Raw genomic sequence first — 27,963 nt, 5'->3', positions numbered from 1 at the left:
TATTAACATGATATACACGCTGAGTTTTCTCCTGTCTGGAATATTGACTACATAATTCACGTCTTTGAGTTTCTTTTTTATTTGTTAAGATCCAGTGACCTAAGCTTTTAATGGTTTCCAGAGACGGATAACAGACCTTAGCTCCGGCAACAAATCTTCAAACTTTTTAGCTGTTCTAGTTTTGTTTAAACACTTAATATTTTTTTAGCCTAGCTTAGTTTCTCTCTGAAACTTAAAACATAGGCATTAGGCATAGGGCAGAATCTTTTGGGGTCTGGATGACATAAGCGGTGGCAAGATTAGACAAGGATTGGTCATAAGTCCGGTGAGGTCCATCTCGACATCAGAAGCATCATGTTCCATCTTTTATGCTTTTATCAAATGGCATGGTGAGTTTCTCACTAGGTGGTGAGTTACCGATTGAGGAGAAGGATACAACTTGACTCATTAATGTTCAGTTATATTACCAAAGACATGTTAGTGAAGAAGGCGTTTGGTACACTTGCCTTTATTAGTCAGTGCATTGAGTACAGGAATTGGGATGTCATTATGCAGCTGTACAGGACATTGGTTAGGCCATGTTTGGAATACTGCGTGCAATTCTATTCTCCCTGCTATAAGAAAGATGTTGAGTATATGAACAGAAGGTGTTCAGAGGGATATGCGCCAAATGCTGGCAAATGGGACTTGATTAATTTAGGAAATCGTACAGCTGCATGATTCTACCAGTGGTCTGGAGAGGTGCCATGGTGGTTGTGAGGGGTTGACAAATGCTGAATGCCAATGTTTGTGGACAAGGGCTGAGTGCAGCCAGTGCACAAAGACGCAGTTTGGTTGTATGCAACATGGATTTCCTTCAGATCAAGCAAATTCATAGCTGCTCTGGTTTCCAGTCTGTGTTTTCTCAATGTCTAGCTTGTTATAGTCACAGAGTTTACAGACCTTTTGGTCCAACTCATCCATGCCGACCAGATACCCTAAATTAATCAAGACCTATTTGCCAGCATTTGACACATATCCCTCTGAATCTCTCTACTCATATACTCATCCAGATGCTTTTTAAATGTTGTAGTTGTACCAGCCTCCAACACTTCCTCATTTCACACACACACCATCCTTTGCATAAAAAGGTTGCCCCTTAGGTCCCTTTTACATCTTTCCACTCTTGTCTTAAACTTATGCCTTCTAGTTTTGGACCCCCCATCCTGGGAAAAGACCTTGGTTATTCATGCTATCCATGCCCCCATGCTTTTTCAATCCTCTATAAGGTCACCCCTCACCCTCCGAAGCTCCAGGGAAACAGCCCCAGCCTATTCAGCCTCTCCCTATAGCTCAAACCCTCCAACCCCGGCAACATCCTTGTAAATCTTTTCTGAACCCTTTCAACTTTCACAACACCCATCCTACAGCACGGAGACCAGAACTGAACGCAGTATACCAAAAGTGGCCTTATATGGTCTTTTCCGGAGGGCTTGACCCTCTTTTATATAAGCGGCATAAAAACAGGATAATGAAAACTGGTGGGAAAAGGTGGTATTTATGCCGATGATGGAAGTGGGGTAGGGCAGCGGGCGTAAATTGGGTTGCCGGAGATGGTGCCAAGTCAAAGAAAAGCAAAGGGGCTGCTAATTTTCAACTGAGCAGAAGGTATGCTGAATGAGTGCCAGCAGCAAGTGTAAGTAGTCTAAAATGGGTTGACTGTTCTGGGTGCATACAGAATAGGACCTGAGGTTGGACAAGAGACATGGAAGAAGGTTTACACTCTCTGATTCAATGTTGAATCCTGACAACTGTAAGGTGTCTTATTCCTCCAGCTTGCTTTGAGCATCCTTGAAGAACTGAAGCAGCCTGAGACAGAAATATTGACACGAGGAAACAGCAGTGTGTCCAAGCGGCAGGCAACTAGAAACTCGGGGTCACTTTTACAGACCTACCATTCCTCCCCTCCCCCTAATCTCAGCCACCATCAGCTAAAATACAACTATTTCCCACTGGCTTTCAGTTCTGTCATAAGGTAACTGGACTCCAAGCGCTGGCCTGTTTCTCTTTCCACTGCCAGACCTGCCGAGTTTCTCCAAAACATTTTGTTTTCGTTTCCAATTCCCACAATCCGCGGCCCTTACTTTTACTTTACAAAGGAAAACAAATGAAATTTGTTTTGAGATCTGGGAAAAAGAATCACTTCTTGTTTCTAACCAGTCTCGGATATTTCCAATGAACTCACATTCTGGTTGCCAACTGTTTTAACCATCCCGAATGAACATTTTATTCCGCTTTTCGGAAAGGGTTTGGGGAAACTTGCCCCGAAAGAGTTTGCGTTTGGCATCAAACACTGAAATTTTTTTAAAAAAATCATAAAGTTTCTAACGGAGTTTTGAAGAGAAACGAGCAGCTTTAACGTGTCAGGCAAATGAAGAAGATCCTTTATCAAAACAAATTACGAACACGGCAACATTCAACTCCTCGGCTTTCAACAACACACAGAAAATTCTGGAACCCAAACCCATAATGCACCACGGAGTCACCGCCGCTGGGGATTGTGGGAAATCGTGACTGCGGGCCCGGTGAGCGGTGCTCCGGGGTGGGACGAGTGATACAGAGATGGGATGGAATATAGTCTGGGATCGGGGTGGGGAGTGTTTAAGGAGGGATGGGGTAAGAGAGAACGATGAGGGCTTTAGAAGAGAAGGGGGGGGAGAGAGAGAGGAGCGGGGGGGGGGGTGGGGAGCAGGGGGGGGGGAGAGAGGGTTGGGGGGGGTGGAGAGATGGGGTGCAGTTGGGTGTACGAGAGAGAAGTGAAAGGGTTGATTAAGGAGAATTAAAGAGGTGAGAGATGGGGGAAGGGGATAGGTGATGTGGAACACAGAGAGAGAGACGTGTGAGAGGAATGGTCAAGGAAGTCAGAGGGGATGGACGGGGCGGGCAAGGAGTAGTGGGTGGCAGGCAGTGGCAAAGATAGTGGGGTAATGGAGTGGGGTGAGGAGAAGTTGGAGTTGGGAAAGGGGTGGCAAGGGACACGGGTGGTTGGACAGATTTGGAGGGCTGTGGACAGGTAGGTGGAGGATGGTGGGGTGAGACTGGAGTGGATAGATGGCGAAAAGTGTTGGTAAAGGTGGAAATGGGAGAATGGATTGGGTTATGGTGAGGGTGGCAATGGTTGCTGGCAGAGAATGGGGTAAGGCAGGCATGGAAAAGATGGGACAGAGAAGGGGATGAGAGATGAAATGGGATGGACGATGCTTAATGGTGTGGGGATTGGGAGAAGGGTTGGAGGCATGGTGAGTGGATTAGTGTTGGGCAAATGGAGGAAAGCAGGGGTGTAGAGTGAGGGCTAAGGGCGTAGAGTGAGGTAGCCCTTGTGCAGCCTTGGGGAATAGATCCAACTCATCTGAGGAGGGTAGTGGAAGCACATAAAATAGTTAAATGCCCCATGGCAGAAGTTAAATAATGACCAAATTGTTTGATTTCAGTGTGATGCCAAGGTTCTCAGTTCAGTCTGATTTTATTTCTCCAGGAGAGTGTAGTGTTGTAATGGCAGCAGCGCTAAATGAGAGCCACCGACGATTCCTGCAGACTATGATGTCTCAAGGAATTCTAGAAGGATCGATGATGAGGAAATTGCACAAACATTGTTGTGAAACACACAAAGGTTAGCTAACTGTTAATGTGCATTTACTTTCTATGGTCTTTCTCAGAAGAAAGATCATTTTGAAATTTAATGTTGCTCAAGTTTCTGGGCTGTTTTATGCAAGAGAAGTATGGGCTTTCATTATTTAGCATCTTGTCATATCTCAACATTTGAACATCACTTAGAGTGAGTTACTTGCAAGTACAGTGATTTGTTATGCACAGCACTTAACCTCAATAACAACAGTCTGAATGCTGTTAATAGGCTTTTGGTGGTACAAGTAGATCTTCCATTCTCTTGTTTGTGACTAGCTTGGTACATGAAGCAGAGTTGTTTAATTGCAGAAACTCAGCATCTATGGAGCAAAATAGTGTTAACGTTTTGTGTCTAGTATGAATCTTCTTCAGAACTGAATGTTTCACTGTCACAGCGTTTCCCCAATCTTCCTGCCTTATAGCATCCTCTATGCCATTTCACATCTCATCCCTCAGTTCTGAAGAAGAGTTATACAGACTCTGTTAACTCCATCTCTCTGCAGATCTTGCCAGACCTGTTGAGTTTCACCAGCATTCTCCATGTGTTTCAGGTTTCCAGCATCTACGGTACTTTGCTTTAATTGTTATTTAACTGCCTACCTGGTCTGCTACATACTGCCCATGATAAAAGTAGTTTCAATAAGGTCAGTTCAGGTTTTTGCAGCTTTTATCAACATAATTAGGTGGTAACTGCACCAGTGGTCAATTTGCAAATTTAGATAAGAAACCAATAACGTTAGATTTTGATTTATAAAAATTGTACAATACTTGAAAGAGATTATGTGCTAAAAATACAAATATGTTTTATTGAAGTAAATTGGTTGAGGAAAGTTTGTGTGGGAAAATGCCTATTGCTAATGTGAGTTACAAATATTTCCAGAGCGCTATCTGTCATCCACCCACCCTCCCCTCTCATTCTTTTACATACCATTACTTTGATTACATTGGGGTTTCCACTGATTTACTCACTTTCTTTGAGTTCAACAGATTGATTCACTTCTTTGATCAATTAGTTGTTGTCTAACTACATGTGAATACTTGGTGAGATCAGTCCTTAAGTGACTGGAACTGTAGAAAAATGGCAAGAAATTGACTACTGCACTCTCCATTTGTTATGATTTAACATCATCATTATTGAAATCCTTTATTCAATTTGATTTTTAAACTTCTGTTTGCTCTTTCCTTAGAAACAATAAGTAATTGTGCGATCTGATTCAGGGGTCTGGAATCTGCTTCTGACTGAAATGACCATTCTCTTTGAGTGCTGGTAGATAATAGCTGTTAGGCAGCATTAATATTGTTACAGATCCTATGCTCACTCTTGGTGTGCATTCCAATTTGTACTAAGTTGTCCAGCATTGACCCTGGATACCAGGAGCAAGAATCCCTGTTGATTTATCTACAAAACTTATTTTCCTACTTTTGAAGTGTGAAGGCTGTGGCTGAATAAAAACTGAAAGGACTGCAGATGCTGTAAATCAGGAAAAAAAACCCAGAAGTGACTAGAAAAACTCAGCAGGTCTGGCAGCATCTGTGAAGACAAAGGGCAGCACGGGTCCTCAGTGGCTACCGCTGCTGCCTTACAGCACCAGGGACCCGGGTTCAATTCGAGCCTCGGGCAACTGTCTGTGTGGTGTTTGCACATTCTTCCTGTGTCTGCGTGGGTTTCCTTTGGGTGCTCCGGTTTCCTTCCACAGTCTGTAGATATGCAGGATCGGTGGATTAGCCATGGGAAGTGTAGGGTTACAGCACTAGGTGAGTCTGGGTGGGATACACTTTGGAGAGTCAGTGTGAACCTATTGGGTCGAATGGCCTGGTTCCACACTGAAGGGATTCTAATCGAAATCAGAGTTAACGTTTCGGGTCTGGTGAACCTTTCTCGGAACTGATGGTAGCAAGAAAATGTCAGTTTATACGCAGAAAATAGGGTAGGGTGAGGGGATAAGGAGTAAACGATAGGTGGGGATAGAGCTCAAAGAGAGAGAAGAACAGTTGGCACATCAGTAAATGATCATGGTCAATATGCCCTAAATTCTGGGAGCAGGTGGGGTCATAGAATCTGGGACCATGGAAGAAAGGTTTAATACTGGTGACTGGTTTGTTGTTGGTTGCCACTAACCTATGAGAAGGAGAGAGTGAATTCTGTTGTAAATGCCTTCTGATGCTGTGGAGTGACCTGAGTGATGAAAAGATGCATTTACATGGGTATACCTGAAAAAGTACACTGAACGCATTGCTGTAAAGCAGATTACGTATCACACTATACACTTTCATTCTGCATTGCTGTATCTATTTCACAGTGCTTACTATGATACCATAGCTCTGCACTTTGATTATTGAAATGCTGATTACGGGTTTTCTGTCAGAGGGCAAGATTCTTGCACACCTGGCATTGAGTACACAGTAAAGAGGAGACCAGGGATGAGTTCAGTGGGCATACTGTTTACGTTTTGTAATGTGTAATCGGCCAGTTAATGGTTAAGGGTTTAATAGTATTTGAACAGTTAACTACATGTTCTTTGAAAGAGTGAAATGTGAAACTGTTGCCTAAGATTCTAGATTTATGTAAGGCTGACTTCACTGAGATGAAACCGATTGTCTACAGTAAACTGGACAAATCTGTTAAATGGGTAAGATGACAGAAGATCAATGAGAAGTGTTCAGAAAGTAATTTGAAATACAGAATCCCAAGAGGCAAGAAAGTCAGATCCTACTAGTCAAAAAAGGCAGCTGTGGATGACTAGAGGTTAAGAAGCTAAGAGTAAATCTTACGAAACTTGAATCAAAAACTTGGCAAATAGGATAAGTGCACATAAAGGAAAAGGATTAGAAAACTGAAACTAGGAGCTACAATGAGTGTTGCAAAGGATATCAAAATCGCAAACCATTTTTACGTTTACATTAGGAAAAATGTATAGTCGAGCAATATGAATGCCTTAGACTGATAAGTGTTGCCAATGAAAATAAGGGCATATTGAGCATGCTGATTAATTTGCATTTTAAAATATTTAAAATAGAGAGTGAGGCCAGTGTGCTCAAGAAAATTGATACTGAATCAAGGATTCACCAGAATTTATGTAAACAAAATAGGTGAAGAAATAAAGACACAAAAGAATGATCATCCCTGTGTAGGGATGCTTTTTATCCCAAGTTTTTAAGGACTTGAGAGTGAGAAGGTACCGTCCATATAATTTTACAAAGTTGTCTGGTACTGTTGTATGGATTTAATTTAACTTGAACTGCAGAACTTATTTAGTAAGAACTCTGTTAGCTAAAGTTGAAGTTCATGAGATTAAGCTGGTTAGGAAATCAGCTGAATGGCAGGAGACTGAGTAAGGATAATGGGCAGATACTCGCATTTGCAGAATGTGACTACAGATGCCTTGCAAGTACCCTTGTTTGGTGCCTCAGCTCTTTACCATATTTATCAATGACCTGACCTTTGGATATGCCAAAGGCCTAAGCCACATGTCAGTGGCAAGGTAAGCAGATGAAAGTGTAAAATTTGAAGGAGACTAAGCGAATGGGCAAAACTGTGGGAAATGGATGTCAGTTAGCTGCATGAGGGCATCTAATTTGGAACTAAAGGGATAAAACATCCTACCTATTGCAGGAAGACTTGTTATTAAACTGTTAGGGGTGCAGTAAAGATTACAAGGATGTTTTAAGCTATAAGGGTAGGCTGGGACTTTTTTCCCTGGAGTGTAGGAGCCTGAGGGGTGACATTATAAGAGGTTTTGTAAAATCATGAGGGACATAAATAAGGTGACTAGCCAAGGTCTTTTCCCCAGCGTAGGGGAGTCAAAAACTAGAGGGCATAGGTTTAACTTTTTCACACAGTGGTGTGTATGAAGTGGTCGAGGCAGGTACAATTGCACCATGTAAAAGACATTTGGACATGTACGTGAATAGGAAAAGTTTAGAAGGATATGTGCCCAACGCAGGCAAATGGGACTAGTTCAGTTTAAGAAACCCAGTTGGCATGGATGAGTTGGGCTGAAGGGCCGGTTTCCATGCTGTATACCTCTATGAATCTGACTCTGTAGTACAGAAAATTGTCAAAATAACCTAATGCTAACCTTGATATTGAAAAGACGAATACAAGAATGAGACTAAAAGCAAATAGTTTGGATGCAGGAAATTTGAAATAAAAACAAAGTGCTGGAGCAACTCAGCAGGTCTGGCAGAATCTTTGGAACAGAAGAGTCATTGGACTCAAAACGTTAACTCTGTTTCTCTCTCCACTGATTTACTGGAGTACCCTAGAATTCCATGAACAGGTTTTGGCACTATACTTTTGGACAGATATATTGGTTTGGAGCGAATGCATGTAGATTGGCAGTGATCTTTTGGGTTTGAGAGAATTAGGGGGAATGTATAGGATTGATGGAAACTATTTCTGCTTGCTGGTGAGTCCCGTTGGCAATCGTTTGTTGACAAGTATGATTGTCCACCTAAGAAAGTATGTGTCACTGGTCAGGGGTTCTTGGGTGAGTCTAGGCCTAATTGACAGAGCTAGAAATTGCAGCCTTACCTTTCAAGAGTGAAATAAGGGAACACTCTTACATGCCAAGGATTGTAGAAAACTGCAGCTCTCTTCTGCAAGCAGCAATTGGCGCTTGATCATCATTAAATTTATTGCTAAGATTGACACGTGTTAACCAAAAGTATCAAATAATGTAGAGCACAAAGGACAATGTGGATTTAGGTTGTAGATCAACAATGATCTCATTGAATCATGGAATAGGCTCAAGGCAGTACATAGCATACTTCTGTTTCTCTGATCAGTGTCTCAGTGGCAAGAAGAATGTGTTTGGGGGAAACATGCAAGAGGCATGAGACCTTATTTCATCTACTACACTCTCAATAGTTGCTCACTTCTGCTAACGTGGGTTAAAAAAAAGTCTTTTCTCTTCAGACGTGGGGCCTGGTTGAGCCCAGCCACGTTTTTTTTGTGGTTTATTAAGAGGATGTTTGCGGGATTCTGTGTTGTAAAGTACAAGAGCACTTTTAGTGCACAACCTGTCTCCCACCCCATAACTTTCCATGATGACTTCCCGTCTCTAGTGTCTAACTCTAAAGTACATAAAAGTACCACTGAATACTAAATAAAATGAAATTTCTAATATAGTGAGTACTGAATGAAGGTAGAGCAGCATCACAGGAGCAGAAAGGCTCTTGGCCTGCTGTGTTCATCCAGCTCTGCACCTTGTTGTCTCGGATTCTCCAGCATCTGCAGTTCCTACTATCTCTCTCTCACTGAATGAAGGTATCTTGTTAGTTTGTCAGCCTCCAGACAACGTTCTTTTCAAAGCCAATGGTGCCTGCTTTTATCCCTGCTAAGATTTGAAGATGTTTACGTAATCTGCAGTTTCCCCAACTTGGCATATGAGCGTGCTTCGAAACTCAAAACTAAATTGAAAACTGTTTATTAAACTGGCAAGATGGTGGGGAACATATTTCAGCTCAGTTAATCAGTCTGTCTGGGCCACACTTTGTCAGCCATAGTCATCTGAGACACTTGGGCAGTAACCTGGTGAGTGGCCCAGTTGCTTATTGTAGAATCGATAAAATGAACACAGGGGATGTAACATAAAGTTTATTCCCCAATCAATGAGGGTGGTATGTCCTGTGTTGAGTAGGAAATTGGAACAATGTTAAGAATTTAAAATCAATTTAATATAAATTTAAAAGCAAGTTAATGGTCTGATTAGCAAGTTTGCAGATGACACTAAGATTGGTTGAGTAGCAGATAGTGAAGGGGACTGTCGGAGAATGCAGCAGAATATAGATAGATTGGAGAGTTGGGCGGAGAAATGGCAGATGGAGTTCAATCAAGGCGAACGTGAGGTAATGCATTTTGAAAGATCCAATTCAAGAGCGAACTATATGGTAAATGGAAAAGCCCTGGGGAAAATTGATGCACAGAGAGATCTGGGTGTTCAGGTCCATTGTACCTTGAAGGTGGCAACACAGATCGATAGAGTGGTCAAGAAGGCTTACGGCATGCTTTCATTCATCGGATGGGGTATTGAGTACAAGAGTTGGCAGGTCATGTTACAGTTGTATAGGACTTTGGTTTGACCACATTTGGAATACTGCATACAGTTCTGGTCGCCACATTACCAAAAGGATGTGGATGCTTTGGAGAGGGTGCAGAGGAGGTTCACCAGGATGTTGCCTGGTATGGAGGGCGCCAGCTATGAAGAGAGGTTGAATAGATTAGGATTATTTACGTTAGAAAGACGGAGGTTGAGGGGGGGACCTGATTGAGGTCTTCAAAATCATCAGAGGTATAGCCAGGGTGGATAGCAAGAAGCTTTTTCCCAGAGTTGGGGACTCCATTACTAGGGGTCACGATTTCAAGGTGAGAGGGGAAAAGTTCTTTACGCAGAGGGTGGTGGGTGCCTGGAACGCGTTGCCAGCGGAGGTGGTAGAGGCAGGCACGATAGCGTCATTTAAGATGTATGTGGACAGATACATGAATGGGCAGGGAGCAGAGGGATACAGATCCTTAGAAAATAGGCGACAGGTTTAGATAGAGGACCTGGATCGGCGCAGGCTTGGAGGGCTGGAGGGCCTGTTCCTGTGCTGTAATTTTCTTTGTTCTTTGTTCTTTAACTGGTATGCTCTCCTGTACTGTTCGTTGAACTAGGGTTTATCTCTTAGCCTGTGCCAGACTGTTACGTATTATGACCAAAATACAATTCTGCTACTGCTAATGGCCCACAGTGCCTAATGGGTATCTAGTTTTGAGTTGGTAGTTCTGTTCAAAGTGTGCACCATTTAGCATGGTGGTGGTGTCAAACAATATGATGGAGGCCGTCCTCAAGCTGAAGATGGGACTTTGACCACCACACAATCCTTGTATGATACTCTGAACAATATTGTCATGGACATTCAATTTGTAGATGTGGATAGGTGAGAAGAGCTGAAATAAGTTTTTTTTCTGTTGTTGATTCCCTCACCATCTGCGATAGACTCAAGCAACCATGTCATTTAGGACTTGACCAACTGTGCCATTAGTGGTGCTGCTGATACTTTCTTGGTGTTGGACATTAAAGACAACCCAACCAGAGTACATTCAGTGCCCTTGCCACCTTCAGTGGCTTTCCTGGCTCACGTTTGACCTGATGCCATGAGGCTTCGTGGTGTCGAATGAATATGGAGGACTCCCAGGGTCATTGCTTCCTGACTCTAATACTCTGCCACCACCTCTTCTGGTTTTGGGGGTGGATGGTGGTGGTGGTGGTGGTGGTTACAAAAGAGAAAACCTGCCTCTCTTGTTTGAAATACTTCTGAACCAGAAAGTTTCTGTACCTCAGTTTTTGATTTACCTTGTAGATCTGGATCCAGTTTAATTTTGATTCTAACTGAAGCCCTGTTTGGAAGAACTTGTGTTGGTCAGTGGTTGTTAGCAAGAGGACAATAATTATTCACCAAATTCTGGCCTTTGTTTTTCAGACTGTTGGTCAATAAGGATGTTTTCCTTTTGCCCTATTGAAAATGCCATTTCTGCAGAATTTTTGTTCTATCGTAATGAAAATAGAAAATGCTGGAGAATCCCAGCATGAGGAGAGAAAACCATTCACAGTTTTGAAGAAGTCTGAACTGAATATTAACAAATGCCGCCATACCTGTCAAATTGCTACAGCGTTTTGTGTTTACATTTCAGATTTTCAGCAACTATAGTATTTTGCTTTTATCTTTGTTCTGTTGTGTATGTCTCTCCCCTTTTGGGATGAAAATGAGATATAGTTCAAAGCCCAGTTATAGCTTAGATGTCAACTAGTCTTGCCACTTGTTTTTAGGAGTGTTTTATTTTCTAATAAATGGATTAGTCTTGAGTTCATTAAAGAAGCCTGCTGAAAATCTTTAATCCGTTTTTGTAGTACAAAATGGAAACATCTGGCCATTTTGATAATTCAAATGTTTATACTGGCTTGTGATGGTATGATGCAGAATCCTACAGCTTGATTGTCAGTATATTCCTCCCATCACAGCTGTTAACATTTGTCACATTCCCTATTTTGAAATATTACAACTGTGACAACACTTCAAGAGGTATTTCAACAGCAGTGAAAGGCTTTAGGATGTCCTGGATTTGTGAAAGATGCTATAGAAATGCACACTTGGTCCCCACCTACGGCTGTTTACCTAGAGGTTTCTCAATAAAGAAAAATTAGAAGCTGAGGCTCAGTTCCGTTTCAGGGATTTCGGTCTGTCTGCATTTATTTTGGGTAGATCACAGCCCATCTTCACTGTGCTTGAATACAGCACAGGCATCAAAAGCTTTGCATGATGATTGCTCCGTTTTACAGAGACTTTGCAGATTAATGCCCACTCAAATTCTGGGGGGAGGAGCAGAGTTGGAGTTTGAATTTGGTCCTTCGTAATGCCACTTTAACTTAGTCCTAGGTACTTTGTCAAGAAAAGAGAAGTTTTTCAAATTTGTATAGTATTTCATAGAAATATTGAGAAATTTTTCAATGATGTAATCAGGCAGGAAGTTACTCAGGAACCTAATTCGTAGCCGCCACTTGGGCAATTTTCGCTGCTTTTGCAAGTGCCAGCTCATTGTTAATGTGAATCCCACTTGTTTTGCACTTTTTTGCTTTATTTCCTGAGGCACAGACCTTTCAAGTAGCATTAATTACTTGGGTACTGCCAAGTAGTGTTCTCGCTAACTTTTTTGAGTGCAATTTCTTAACTGCATAATCACTTCAATAAATCTTTTTGTAATTTAAAGTGGAAGATAAATAACACCTTATACAAGACTTGAAGCTTTGGCTTGCTGTGGAACCATGCAGCTTTGGCAGCTTGGTGACTCAGTGGTTAGCGCTGCTGCTTTGCAGCAGCAGTGACCTGGATTCGATTCCAGCTCGGGCAACTCAGTGCGGAGTTTGTACGTTCTCCCCATGTTTGCGTCACTTTCCTTCCGGTGTCTGGTTTCCCCCTCAGTCCAAAGATGTGTAGATTCGGTGGATTGTCCATGCCAACTTGCCTATAGTGTGCAGGGATATGCAGACTAGGTGGATTAGCTATGGGAAGTGCAGGGTGACCGGGATAGGGTAGGGGAATGTGTCTGGGCAGGATGCTTCTCGAAGGAGCAGTGTGGATTCAATGGGCCTTATGGCCTGCTTTCATGCTGTGGGGGTTCTAAGATTCTATGAATATTACCGTCAAGTCATTGGTAACTGTCCAGGAGCGCTCTTCCTTGGATATCGATGGGATATTCAGCTGCAGGATGTTGGTATGCCTCTAAACAGATACGTATTCATAATGAGGATTAATAACCCAGACTGATTGTCTGTCCCCCACAGTCTGGGCGTATGCCAGTGCCCTACTATTGAGACAAACCATGATTTTTTTTTTTCCTTTTCAGGAGATAAATCCAGTGCAGTTGTTTGAAGTGCACATCTATAAAGAACTACAAAGAATGTTTTAAAAACTCTCTGGTATTGTTAGTAAGGGCGGCATTTATTGCCTCTCCCCAGTTGTCTCGTGACAACGATGGTATGTCTTTTTGAATGGCTGTGGTGTGCCTTTGTAGTGGTTTATGACGACTGAATATCTTGCAATGCCACTTTGGGAGGATAGTAAAAGATTGTGTTGGTGTGGGATTGGAGCTGTACATTTCCGTTGATGGGAGACCTCTACTTGGCCAGTGGTGGAAATGTGTTCTCTAATGTCGGTCACAGCATCAGGAAGTCCTTGTTTGCTTTCCACCAGTGAAAATGTTTTGAAATGCAGTAGGAAATACAGCGATGATTGGATGATCTGTTTTCCTGCTGTTGATTTTAGTTTTGTTTATGGATTGTGAACATTGCACATAAGATGAGTCTGAATTGTTCTTGAGAAGCTGCCTTCAACCTTGTACGGTCTGTGTGCTATAAGAACATCCCAGTACTATCAGGGAGGATGTTCCACAATTTTGATAGGGCAACAATAAAGAGATGGTGACAGTTTCAAGTTGGGAATGTGTGTCTTTGGGGCAACTTACAAGTGTTAATCTCATCCTCTGCCCTTGTTCTTCAAGATGGTCGAGGTCACAGGTTTGAAAGATTGTGTTAAAGTGCATCTTTATTTGAGTCACCCAGAGTGATTTTAGGAGTCCTTCAGTCACCAGCTCAGAGAGGGCATTTAGTCTGGATTGGATTTTGAATTTGCTCCTCCTCTAACCCATCTATTTTTTTAAAAATTAATTTGTGGGATGTGGGCGTCGCTGGGTGGTCAGCATTTATTACCTCTTCCTAATTGCCCTTGAGAAGGTGGTGCTTAGCAGCCTTTAACTGCTGCAGTCCATGTGCTGTAGGTCGACCCATGAGATGGATCATCCATGAGATGGATCATCCACAAGACACTTCAGGCTGAAGATTGCTGTGAAAGCCTCAGCCTTATCTTTTGCACTGATGTGCTAGGCTCTTCTATCATTGAGGATGAGGATATTTGTGGAGCCACCACCTCCAGCGAGTTGTTTAATTGTCCAGCACCATTCACAACTGGATGTGGCAAGACTGCAGAGCTTAGATCTGTTGGTTGTGGGATTGCTTAGCTCTGTCTGTCAATTACTGCTTATGCTGTTTGGCATGCAAGTAGTCCTGTTTGGTGGCTTCACCAAGTTGACACCTCATTTTCAGGTATGCCTGGTGCCACTCCTGGCATGCCCCCCTGCACTCTCTATTGAAGCAGGGTTCAATCCCCTGGCTTGATGGTAATGGTTGAGTGGGGGATATGCCATGCTGTGAAGTTATAGATTGTGCTGGAGTACACTTCTGCTGCCGTTGATGGCCCGTAGCACCTCATGGTAGGCTTGAATTGCTAGATCTGTTTGAAGTCTGTGCCATTTAGCACAGTGATAGTGTTACACAACACAATGGAGGTTATTCTCAATGTGAAACTGGAGCTTTGTCTCTGCAAGGACTGTGTGGTGGTCGTTCTTTTCGATACTATCATGGACAGCAGGTGGCAGATTGGTAAAGATGAGATCAGGTATGTTTTTCCCTTCTTGTAGGTTCCCTCACCACCTGCCGCATACCCAGTTTAGCAGCTACGTCCTTTAGAACCTGACCAGCTCAATCAGTAGTACTGCCAAGCTACTGCTGGTGGTGGACTTTGAAATCCCTCAGCCAGATACATTTTGTGCCCTTGCCATCCTCACTGCTTCCTCTAAGTGTTGTTCAACATGGAAGAGTACCGATTCATCAGCTGAGGGAGGATGGTATTTGGAAATCAGCAGGTTTCCGTGTCCATGTTTAACCTGAAGCTGTGACACGTCATGAGGTTTGGAGTCATGTTGAGGACTCCCAGGGCACCTCCTTCCTGATTGTATGCCACTGTACTGCCACCTCAACTGGTGGGCCAGGATGTGTCCAGGGATGGTGATGGTAAAGTCTGGGACATTGTAAGGTATGGTTCTGTGAGTATGACTGTGTTAGGCTGTTGTTTCTCCAGTCTGTGAGACAGCTCTTCTGAATTTTGACACTAGCCCCCAGGTGTTGGTAAGGAGGACTTTGCAGAGTCAACAGGGCTGTTTCTGCTGTTGTCTTTTCTGCTGCCAAGGTCAATGCCAGGTGATCCTTTCGGTTTCATTTCTTTGAGACTTTGTAGTGATTGGTACAACTGAATGGGTTGCTCGGCTATTTCAGAGGGCAATTAACAGTCAACTACATTGCTGTAGGTGAGGTTGTTGACTTGCTTGCCGAGCTGGCTTGTTCTTGTTCAGATGTTTTGTCACCACGCTAGGTGACATCAGTGGAGCCTCCGATGAAGCGGTGTTTATCTACTCCACTTGGAATTTACACTGCTTCATTGGAGGCTCCTAGCATGGCGATGAAACGTCTGAATGAGAACAAGTCAGCAAGTCAACAAGTCAACATCCTCATCCACAAACTGAGCTGCAGATCTTTGTCAAAACTTTGAACATTTCTGTAGGTCCGGAGTCACATGTAGGCCAGACCAGGATGGCAGATTTCCTTCCCTGAAGGATATTAGTGAACCAGATGGGGTCTTCTGACAATCAACAATGATTTCATGGTCATCAGTAGATTCTTAACTCCAGATTTATTTATTTATTGAATTCAAATTCCACTATCTGCCATGGTGGGATTTGAACCAGGGTCCCAGGAACATTAGCTGAGTTTATGGATTAATATTCATCAATAATACCACTAGGACGTTGCCTCTTGCCCAGTCTCCAGAAATCAGCTCATTGGACCTTCTCTGCTCTGTCTTAAGGTAATTACTGCAGTCTTTTAAAATACAAATTTGAGGTAATTGGTTAGTCAGCTTACAACTGAGGAGTAATGTTGGCTCCTCCAGAACACCCAGGGAATCTCTTCTTCTGACGCAGCAGATTGGGCAGGCAGCTCTCTTGAAGGAAGACACCTCTGACAATGCAGCACTCAGTCACTATGCTTTTTAAATATCTTCTGAAGAGACAATTGCCACATTCAGCAAAGGATTTGTAACATGTATTGCATGCTAGACCTGCTACTCTAATGAGCTGCTTAGTACTCGTACTGTGTCAGGTCTCAGCACAGGAAATATTCATCAACATGTCAATTTCATCTACTTCTGCCTGGTTGTAAATTAATCTTCTCAGCATCAGTGCAAGAGCTTAACTGTCATTCATGACGAAGTACGAACCCTGTAGCTCTCCACTTACACCAGCCCAAGGGAACATGCTCTTCACCTACAAGGCCTTCTCAGTATTTCTCTGGAATGATGGAAGGAGCTGAGTTTGAGGTCTCGGTGGATGTGGACTTTGCAGTAGTATAAAGTGGTACATGTGATCTTTTTCTGTTGGTTTGATGAATCTAATTTGCACAAAAATAATTTATTTTGTTTCCAGCAGAATGGCAGAAAGAGGGTATTTGATATCTTTTGTTTTAAAATTTATTCTCTGGGTGGGTGTCACTGACAAGTTTGACATCCATTGTCCATCGCTTGTTGTACTTGGTTTGATACAACTGGAACCTCTTGCTTGACCACTTCATAGGGCAGTTAAGAGTTGGCCATATTGCTCTGCTCTGGAACTGGATTTATATCGAAACCAAACAGGGTAAGGATGGCAGACTTGTGGAGGTAGAATCAATAATGGCTTTCAAGGGTGTATTTAATAAATATAGGGAGAGAAAGTTTGTGAGAAAAGGTGGGGCAGAGAACCAGCTGAGTTGTGGAGAGCCTACACAGACACAGGTGTTTTAACCATCTTTTGATCCATTTTTCCATCAAGATCAGTAACTTCTATCTCTGAAATATCACTCATCTTTGCCCTGCCTCAATTTATCCACTGAAACCATCATCCATTCTTGTTACACTCATTTCAAGTCTTCCAATGCACTCTTGATCAGTCTATATCCTTCCAAAATCATTAAACTTAGTACTTCTAAAGTTCTGTCCATATCCAAACTTACGCCATCCTACTCACCCAGCACCTGAACCTTACCAACACACACAGACTCTTGATCATTAAATGCCTCAAGTTTAAAATCCCCATCTTGTACAGGCACAGTTGTCTCCAGGTGAGTGGAAAGTATACTTGAAGATTGGATTGTAGTGATTGAGTTTCATGTTCAATTAGTGTCCTTATGTATGAAAACAAGTGAATTGTAAAACAGATTCAAGTGAACAAAATATTTGTTTGGTTACTTCATGTTTCAGATGGTTCAATCTGTGGTTGAAAAAAATTAAAAGTGCAGGGAGAGGTTTAGATAATCAACAGCACTTGTGTAGGATGCCTGAGATGTTATCGTCCCGGTGATGAAATTGCAACATAACTTTGGTTACTGGTTTGTTGTTGGATGGTCATTGTCAGCATAGTACAGTATGTCAACATTGCAGAGGCTTCTCCAGGTCTTTAATTTTCTCTCAGGAATTGTCTTATCTTTATTCAGCTCAATTGTCAATGTCTTTGGAACATTAAAGTAGGGTGTTTCAAATTGAGTGTATCTGATAAAAAGGGCCTTGAGCTGCAGGGATTGTTTGTTTTACTGCTCATGCACAGTAACAAATTACTCAGACACTATGTATAATTAATTTTTTTCTGCATTATTTTTATTTGCTTTTTCTGCCAGTTTAAAAGTGAGATCCAGTGTTCTGAACACTCAAGAAACAGTTTACTAGGCCAATGCTGACGTGTCATTTGAGTGCAGTGTTCCACCTTCCTCCCAAAGCCTCACCAACAACAGCTTGGTTTAAATCACTGCAACCAAAGCTGGGACAAGATCTAGGAAAATATAGCAGCTGTTGGAGATATGGACTTTAAGAAGGAGCAGTCACAGCTGTAAGGAGAGGCAGGCCTACAATTCAGCTGTGTACACATTAAAATGCCAATAAACTGAAACAAACTGAATTCCTGTTCGTTGTGACTGGATGTACCCGTTTGCTTACTGTAAAATACTTCAGGACCTGCATCACTGCTTCCAATATCTTGAGTGATTTAGGTTTAGAAACATTTGTAGAACTGTCTTACTATTAGTGCACACCTTCCTGCTTTCTGAAAGATTGTTTTCAATGGAACAAAACAGAGAAAATTTTCTCTGTTAAAGAGCTGCACCACCATTGCCAATTACAATGGTAGATCATAACATTTCTCCAAAACATTTGCCCTGCAGTTTCCAAAGACTCAGCCCTTGACTTTGATTAATGTGCTTTTCAAGCAGCCTCCCACTGACTGGATGCAGTGGCAATGTATTAGAAATATACTTAATTCTTCTTTATAAAGTGGGAGACTTCTGAAAACTCTTGATTACTTGATGTGGAGGTAAAGAGAGACATTGTAAGAACATTCTTCAAGAGTCACTTCTCCTCTGTCAAATGTCTATCAGTAACAAGAATGGGTCCTGTAACAATTCTTCATTCTCCTAAATCTCCAGCGCATTACAGACATGACCAGTTGGATGAGTTTATCAAAAATATCAACACCCATCTACAGCCTCTCTTCATGGAAATCAGGAAAGGGATGAGTGAGGATGATGGACAACAATATTACGCTCTGGTGAGAGGGAAATGCCATGTCTTTGTGGCTTTCACTTTGGTTGTTTGGGGGAAGTTAAGGCAGTTATCTTGTGGTGACGTAACACATGCCCACTACATGCTGTGAGAAAAAAATACACTTGTTTCATAGATGCAGTGAGCGTTCTACAAAATTAAGGTCTGTGAACTAACCTAGAAATGCACTGACATCTTCAAATCTTTCTGTCACACCTGGAAAGGAACTGAGATGAGCAAGGACGCTCAGCCATATATACTCCTTTTATTACTCTCTACTCCCTAGTGCTAACTCAGAATTCCTGAATTCAGCCATAGGTGCTGTAGAAATTTTGCCTTTCTTTTTCCTGTAGAATGAGTTCCATGTTGGTCAGTGCTGTTTTTCTGCCAAACTCAATCTCCGATTTTATGTCCTTTATCTTGTTATTTTTGTGTTTGACCCCTGACCCAAAGTTTATAAATTGAAACACATCTTCAATTTGCCTTTGGCTGAACTTCACAAACCTGCATAACATTCAGTACTCTGTCTTTACCCCTTTGTCAGTGTGTGGGTATAAGTACCACCAGCAGCAGCAGGAAACTATTATAGGTACCCTTGGGAGTGAGGGAGTCATATCTCTTTACAATTAGCAACGTCAGTCTCTGTTCAGGACTCAAGTTGTCTTGAATGTGCTTCCTTTCTTTATAGTGGGTCCCTGCATATCCTGTGTCACTGATTAATTGATTAAAACTGAGTTATTTTGGGGAAAAGGGGGTTGAAATTGAAGGGAACTCAGCTTCTGCTAACTAAATTAGAGGAATAACATCGGCAGCACCTGTAGAAATATCTCTGCTCAAGAATTTCATAATTTTGCTATGGAGAGGGGCAAGAATCTGGAGAAGCCATTTATTTTGAAAATGGATGGTTTATATTAACACAAGATATTCTTCTTCAGATAGGTGCTCAATGCATCTGCGTTTGTAATGTGTAATGTGCTATTAATCTCCCTTTCGCACTGAGTCCAGATTAACCTTGCGGAGACAGAGATCACCAGGATGGCATTTGATTACACAGAAACTGAGTTGGAACTGTTCAAGAAAACTGTGAGTTTGACATACTTTTCAATTTCAGAGTACAAATGCAGAGCTTGTCTTTTGAAATTTTACGGGCATGGGTGAAGTTTAAAATGTTTTCTTGTGCAATCTATTTAATTAACTGTGATCGTAATAATGTGTCGGTTATTAAGCCCACTACTCCAAGACAGAGGATTAATATAAATGTTCAATTTGTCATCAAAATTGACAATTGTTTCCCTTTTGTATTGCTACCCAGAAGAAAATGAACTTGCATCTGACTTCTTGAAATAGCGCATAATAAAACATTTTATCATAAAACTTAATTTTGAAAACAAGTAGAAAAACTGATTAACATCCAAGTTATAATCCAAAATTGGATAGTGGTTGAGATTCAATTTATTAGGGTTTATAAGGCATTCCATATAGAGGTGTGGAAATTTTCGGGTTTGAGTATTTCGAAAAAGATAAGGATAGAGGTACAAAAACAGAAGTTGCTGGAAAAGCTCAACAGGTCTGGCAGAACTATGAAGAAAACAAATCAGAGTTAATGTTTTCCTTGGTTCTGGGGAAGGGTCACTGGATCCGAAACGTTAACTGTGACGTTAACTCGCAATTTCTGTTTTTGTTCCTGATTTACAACATCCGCCGTTCTTTTGGTTTTTATTTCAGGGTAGAGGTAATCTTGCAATTAGCTGCTGCTCTGAAGTTTTTTTTTCATCCGTCCAGATTCCCTAGGCTCGTGAAAGCAAACCCTAGCAGAAAAGGTTGCTAGGTGATCATCAACAGAGACACCCCCCCACCCCCCCATATCGTCTCTTCCAAAATCACATTTTCCCGCAATGAACCCCACCTCCTAACTCCTTAAAAGTTTTGCTCAGCCAGTTTCCAAAGTAATTTGACTTTTAGTAATTGGATTATAGCCCACATTAAACTGATGTCTTTTTTAAGAAACTGTATGTGTTTCATTTAAACCCTTGCTGATAACTCTTTTTAATCCAGAAAGTGTCCGAACAGTTCAATATTTTTTCCTTCCTTCATATAATCCGTCACTATAGATGTTTTCCCAACAGAGTGAGCATCTTTAAATCTAGAGCAGATTTCTCAATCATTTGGTTTGTGGTGAATTGTAGAAGAAGCAATGTTATGAATCTCAGTTGCATAAGAATTTAGCATTGAACTCTTTCAGCTGTTCTTCTGTTCTGGATACTTGACCTTTTCAGAACCTCCCACTTGGATATCATGCACTGTTATGACAGTTTGTGTGCAAGTTACTGGAACTCTGCACATGGGCTGTAATTTCTGCTGTAACTGGTAAAACTCGCTGACCTTGTTAAAATAAATGGAACTGTTCATTTAGTGTGTATTTTGGACAAGTTAACAGCATCTAAAGAAGATATTTAATATAACAACTCGCTTTTTTATTGAAAATTTTCATAAATCAGGATTGACTTTTTTTTGAAGTAATGTATTGGTAATGTACCATAGTGCTGGCCGTTCAGAGTCACACTGAGGCTCTTCTCTTAAGCCAGTGTATCTGAATCTAAATAAACTCCTTTAATCATCTTGGTGCTGGTGAGACAAATGCTGCATATTGACAATCAGCTAGTCACTGCACTGGAGCGATATCCGTGGTGGCATTGCTGATTTGGAATTTCACATTGCTGCTTGTTTTGGTTGATGGGAGAAGAATGTGTGTCTGATCCCTTGTACACTTGGCTCCTTTCAAAGTCTGAGATTGACACGGGTGTTGCACATCTGATCTCTGTACAATGAATGTTGGATGTAGTGTTGGTAAAGGGCTGAAAAATATCAATAAGAAAGCCACGTCGCAAACTGAAGATTGGTTACATTTAGCTGATTGATTGGAAGCAGTTTCACATCATTCAAGGTCGTATTTAAAACCCTTTATTTTCAGATGGACCTAGTTTTAGAGTCAGAAAATGGCATGGTCTCTTCTACAGACATCCTAAATCTGGCAGATCAACTACAACCCAAAAAAATGAAGAAGAAAGAAGTGGAACAAGTGCTGCAGCGATTTGTGCAGGAAAAGTGGCTCTGTGAGGCAGGTGACATTGAAAGCTGTGTCATCTAATCAAAGATGCACCTTGCGTGTGTGGATTTTTTTTTGTGCTGAATAATCCATTGAGTTAACTGTTTGCTTTTTCCTTATTAGAATGATGGTGAGTACATTCTGAGCACTCGTTGCATTATGGAACTGGAACAATACATTCGCAACATGTACCAGGACCTTGTGAAGGAGTGCAACATCTGTCACAACATCACTATTCAGGTATTGTTACCTCCCCTACTCATTTTCTGGCAGAAATGGTGATTGTGGGTGAGGGAGAGGTGGTCTGTGCTGATGCTTTGAGCCTACCATGACAGACCTTGTCAAAAGCCTTACTAAAATCCATGTGGACAACATCCACTGCTCTACCCTCATTGATCACCTTTGCCACCTCCTTTAAAAATTCAGTCGTCAGTAAGACATGACCTGCCCTGCACAAAGCCATGCTGACTGTCCCTAATTAGGCCATGCTTTTCCAAATGCGCAGAAATCCTATCCCTAAGAATTCTGCCCAATAGCTTCCCAAACACAGATGCGAGACTCACTAGTCTATAGTTTCCTGGATTGTCCCTATTTTCCTTCTTGAACAGATGAACGACACTAGCTACTTGCCAGTCCTCTGGGACCTCTCCAGTGGCTAATGAGGATACAAAGATCTTGGTAAGGCCCCGGCAATCTCCTCTACTGTTGGGCCCTGGGGACTTATCCACCTTAATGCTCTTCAAAAGACCCAACATCAGTTTTTTCTTGATCTCAAAATGTGCTCCACACAAATCTTACTATCCCCCATACCCTTCTCCTGGGTGAATACTGATGCAAAATACTCATTTAGAATCTCACCCATATCATCTACCTCCAAGCACAAGTTCCCTCTATCCTTGAGTGGCCCTTCCTTCTCCGTAGTTATCCCCTTGTTTTTGATGTTTATACAGAATGCCTTGGGATTTTCTTTAACCCTACTTGCCAAGGTCATTTCATGGCCCTTTCTTGCTCTTCTAATTCCCTGCCTTTTTTTTATATTCCTCAAAGGCCCTGTCTGATTTTAGCTTCCTAAACCTCACATATGCTTCTTTTTTCCTTTTGACTAAATTCACAATCTCCATCCTTATCCAAGGGTCCTTTACCTTGCCATCTTTGTCCTTTCTCCTTACTGGAATATGATGGTCTTGAACTCTGACCAGCAGGTCTTTAAATAATTTCCACATGTCAAATGTGGACGCCTGATAACAGCTCCTCCCAATTAACACTCCCACCTCCTGCCTAATACTGATGTAATTTGCCCTTTCCCACAAGGTCCTGATTTATCCTTGTTTGTTACTATCTTAAGAAGTTGTCATCACTGTTCCCAGAATGCTCACCCACTGAAAGGTCAGTCACCTGGCCAGGCTCATTAGCCAGTACAAGATCCAGAATGGCCCCTCCTCTAGTTGAACTATCCACATACTGTTCTAAGAAACCCTCTTGGATGCAGTTAACAAAATCTTCCCTGTGTAAGCTTCTTGCTCTAAGGGAGTCCCAGTCAACATTGGGGAAGTTAAAGTCACCCACTATGACAACTATTTTTATTGCATCTTTCCATAATCTGCCTACATATTTGTTCCTCAATGTCTCGGTAGCTGTTGGGTGGCCTGTACTATTGTCCTATCAGACTGCACTGATCGTATTTTTGAGTTCTACCCATATTGCCTCAGTGCATGAGCCCTCCAGTATATCCTCTTAGTGCAAATGTAACATTCTCCCTGATAGTAATGCAACTCCTCCATCTCTTTTACCTTCCTATCTTGTCTAAAAGAATGAAAATGTGGAACGTTGAGCAGCCAGTCCTTATCCCCCTCTCAACCTAATGTTTTTAATGAAGTGTTCTAAAACGCTTCCAATATTTTGCTTGGGAACCCTGCAGCCCAAGGGTATCAATGTGGACTTCACAAGCTTCAAAATCTCCCTTTCCCCGACCGCATCCCAAAACCAGCCCAGCTAGTCCCTGCCTGCCTAACCATTCCTCCCGCCTCAAGCCCCACCCCCATCTCCTACCCACTAACCTCATCCCTCCCCCTTCACCTGTCCATCCTCCCTGGACTATCCCCTCCCTAACTCCCCACCTACAATCACCTTCACTGGCTCCAACCCCACCTCTGTGACCTGTCTGTCTCCTCTCCACCTATCTTCTCTTTTATCCATCTTCTATCCGTCTCCCCCTCTCTCCCTATTTATTTCAGAATCCCCTTCCCCTCCCCCATTTCTGAAGAACGGTCTTGACCTGAAATGTCAGCTTTCCTGCTCCTCTGATGCTGCTTGGCCTGCTGTGTTCATCCAGCTCTACACCATGTTATTTCAGATTCTCCAGCATCGGCAGTTCCTACTATCTCTCTCCAAATTTATATACATCTGTTGCTCTATAAATATAAATCTTCAATGATGTGCTGAATATTACTATTCTGCTTTATTGTAGTTTTGTTTCTGCTGATGTTTGGATTCGCCTTAAAGAATCAAAATAGGTCATGTTAGAAAATTGTTCGGGAAACAGATGTAGGGACAGTATACTCGCACTATCCATTGTGGGCTTTTATTCTGTGTTTCAACTATGCCAGCTGTTGGATTACATCTACTTTTAAATTTATGTTTTGCTTCCAGGGCCAAACATGTGAGGTTTGTGGAGCCAAAATTCATTTCCCCTGTGCTGCAAAATACTTCCGAGGTCGGGATGAACCATGCTGTCCAAACTGTAGGCGGTTTTGGCCTCATGAAATCCCGGGTAATGTGTTTAATTGGCATTTTTATTATATAATTTACTTCATCCTGATAACAGCCCACATCTAATCTATTCATAAATACAATATAGTTAGTTTGATGCTGCCTCTTGCTTTAACCTTTCATTTCTGTTTCCAAACATCTGTATTGAGTGGGACAATATTTACGTAAAGCAGATATTAAAAGTTAGGCAGGGTGCAGAATCATGTAATCCTTGGAACTCAACACACTGAAAGCTACAGTTTATTCAAGGACTAGATTTGTATAAATTAACAGAACCACTTGTTTCAGTTCTGCACTAGACTATTGTCAGGAATCCAGGGTAAACATAATGCGATTCTAGGCTTTTGCTGGCAGTACTGTAAAATTTTAGTTCAATGTAAACATGGTTCAAATTCTTTCAAGCCAGTAACTGATAATACTTCTAAGAACTACTCCTCCCACTCACCCCTCACAATAAGCCAAGGAGTTTGTGTTGGCCTCTACCACAGTGATGGAAACATTAATCAGTTGCCTCTTCAGCATCCCTTGTTCCACTAAACCATTTGGTCAAACTTCCTGTAAAGTTTCTGCTGCCCTACATTATTTCTTTTAGTTTCTTACTTATCTGTACACATAGTCTACTTGAGTGTGACACCCATAAACCCTGGTCTCCTTCATAGCTGATAGTTAACAGTTGTCTCCAGTTTTCATCCCTTTCTTTAAATCTTCTATTCATATAAAATGTGCTAAAGAAAAATGACTCCACTGCCATATTTCCAATTTCCCTTTCAAGTCCCTTGAATGTACTGTTTTTGCCTGCCAAATTTATACCATTATCTCCTGAGCTCAGTGTTTGAATCCCTCCACTCCAATTTCCACCATGCCACAATATTGAAACAGTTTCTATCAATTTATAAATGAATCCTCTGCAACTGTGACAGAAATTAGCTTTACCCCCTTGTTGTTCTTGACTTGTCTGCGACCTTTTGACACAGGCATTACAACTCTTAGAAAGAAGTTAGAAAGTATATATACAAATTTCAGGGCTGCTCATTTAATCTTGGTTCTTCCCTTTATCCAGACGTCAGCAGGTCTGAACAATCCATGCCACCACCTTCCTCCACACCAAAGATGCGACGCCGATATCAGGAATGAGGCAGTAAGAGAAAAAGAAGCAAAGTGAAATGTCATATCGGCAGAGCTGAGATTGAGAAAGAAGATTGTGTTGAGATGAAATACACTTTAAACTGGTGTAAAAGGATGACACTACTGATTTTTTTTCTACCTTTTACTTTAACTGCACATTGCTTTAAAATACAAGATACATCTTGTTCCCATTACTTTTTGCTGTACAGCTACTGATTAGACCACTGCAGCACTGTACCACTTAACAATTTGCATACAGTGTGTGCTAAACTGCGACATGAGATTACATGGTGAAAGATGAGGTAACAGGTGACTCTTGGAAGTTACCATTGTGGTCCACCTTAGAGAGTGATTAGCATAAGAAATCAAGTTTCCATCAAGGATACTATGCAATGGAAAAAGGAATAATTATTTGCTAGTAAATAAACTAATTCCTTTTAAACCAGTGTTTTACCCTCCTTGAAAGGCCTTTAACTTCAGATACCTCATCCTACTGAGACAGGAAGACACTTCAGGCTGTGTAAAGTGCTAATACCAATAAATACAAGAACCACTGTAACTTGCAGCAGGAATTTGGCTTAAGGGTTAAACAGAATTAAAGCTCTTCAGAGACAACAGTGTGTTGACCAAGATACAGTGATGGAATAGTCTTGAACTTGACTTCGACCAACACGTTCAAAGTACATGCAGGATATAATGACAGACAGAGCGTAATGGATTATTCTCAGTTCAGGGGTTAGAACTGCAAAAATGATAATTCCTAAATTGTCTGAGTCATATGGCAGTTGGTGAAATGATCAACATTAGGAGATTAAATACCTGCATGAAAGGGGGATTTTGCTTACAGGCATTGATATCACAGAAACAAGTTCTATTACCCAGTGCTCCACTTAAACTATTTTAACATATTAGACAGAATCTTTAATAAAGGTGAGTCGGGATGGGGAATGTGAGGTTGGAAGTTTTCCAGGTAATAAACATCAACATTTTCCTTGCTGCTTTTGCATTTGAAAGCACGGTGTTTTTAAGCTAAGAGCAAAAAAACAGAATAGGCAAGGAAACCTTATCATAAACTTTCATGAAGTATGACCCAGCAATAGTGATGTAAGGGGATAAATTCCTACAACTCCCTCTCTTCGCAGCACTGTGCATGTGCTTAGCAGTTCATAGAGGAAGCTCATGGCCACATTAGAGGGTAACTAAGATTGGGCGATAGATGCCGGTATTATCAGTGATGCTCTCACTCCATGAATTTAACAAAAAGGGAAACTGTACAGTCAAGAAAAAGGATAGCATGTAACAACAAAATAATATTAAACCAACAATATTGGGTGAAACAAACGTTTAGGGAGGAGAACTTAAGAAATATGCATTTCAGAAAATAGTACTAATTGTCTCTTATTCAGCTGGACCAGATGATCTGCAGTTAAAACCTCTGAATATTCAATGTATTTGATTTTATCTTCTCCAAAGTTCCTCATACCATTATAGTTTACAAAGTAGCAAATATGATACTGCTACATGAGACAAAACATGAAATGAAGGCCTGTTAGCCTAATGATGGATTCAAGCATTTTGCTGCTATTAGGGATGTGGTAATAGGGTGTTTAACAAAAACTTCAAGACTAAGCAAAGTCAACACATTCATAAAGGATAAGCAATGACAAATCTGTTATGAGCTGTGAGGCTGGTTGGCTGAGTGGGCAAGAACATGAAGGGTAGAATGCAGTGAAGTGTGAAGATTTTTTTTTTGAATAATGAGTGAATGCAAACATTTCCCAGTCTAAGGGACCTGGGTGTCCTTGTACATGAATCATAAAATTAACATGTGGTTACAGCAAGTAATTAGAAAGATAAATGGCATGTCAAATTTTGTTAAAGTCTTGGACAATAAGAGCAATTCTACCAAAATTAAGCAGGCAGTTTTTCAGCATGTTTATGAAATAGCGAGTGCAGTTTTGTACTCCTTAAGTAAGGAAAAACTTGTCAGAACTTGTGCTAGAGGAGTGCGGAATGTGTTCCGGGCAGGGTTCCCAGGTGCTCTAGGACATCTCTGCAGTCATTCCTCAGGATATAGAGTCCCAGGCCTGACCATCTTCAGCTGCTTCATCAATGACCTTCGCTCCATTATAAGGTCAGAAGTGGGGATGTATACTAATGAATGGTGCTGAATTTGGTAAGAATCAGAACTCTTCAGATACTGAAGCAGTCCGGTGTTCAAATCATAACAAGATCTGGACAGTATACATGCTAGGGCTGATAAGTGGCAATTAATATTCACATCACACAAAAGCCAAGCACTGACC

The 27,963-nt window shown here is 41.5% G+C and overlaps 1 protein-coding gene across 5 annotated transcripts; it reads left to right on the top strand.

The window, feature by feature from the left end:
- Window positions 1-2,443: 2,443 nt before the first annotated feature.
- On the top strand, window positions 2,444-26,099 carry nsmce1 (NSE1 homolog, SMC5-SMC6 complex component). 5 transcript variants are annotated; one of them, XM_048609288.1, is made up of 8 exons: window positions 2,444-2,564; window positions 3,515-3,649; window positions 18,543-18,664; window positions 19,663-19,740; window positions 21,629-21,775; window positions 21,887-22,003; window positions 24,413-24,533; window positions 25,593-26,099. In XM_048609288.1, the coding sequence occupies exons 2-8, from the start codon at window positions 3,532-3,534 to the stop codon at window positions 25,664-25,666; spliced, it is 777 nt and encodes a 258-aa protein (XP_048465245.1). In that variant the 5' UTR covers window positions 2,444-2,564; window positions 3,515-3,531; the 3' UTR covers window positions 25,667-26,099. The 5 variants fall into 5 exon arrangements, with proteins under 5 accessions (XP_048465245.1, XP_048465248.1, XP_048465246.1 ...); XM_048609289.1 differs by having other exon boundaries at window positions 2,562-2,581; XM_048609287.1 differs by lacking the exon at window positions 2,444-2,564 and adding an exon at window positions 2,565-2,655.
- Window positions 26,100-27,963: the final 1,864 nt, after the last annotated feature.

This window comes from Rhincodon typus, chromosome 21 (genome assembly GCF_021869965.1).
Source record: "Rhincodon typus isolate 14 chromosome 21, sRhiTyp1.1, whole genome shotgun sequence".
NCBI lineage: Eukaryota > Metazoa > Chordata > Chondrichthyes > Orectolobiformes > Rhincodontidae > Rhincodon > Rhincodon typus.
This window is presented reverse-complemented; position numbering and strand designations above follow the sequence as displayed.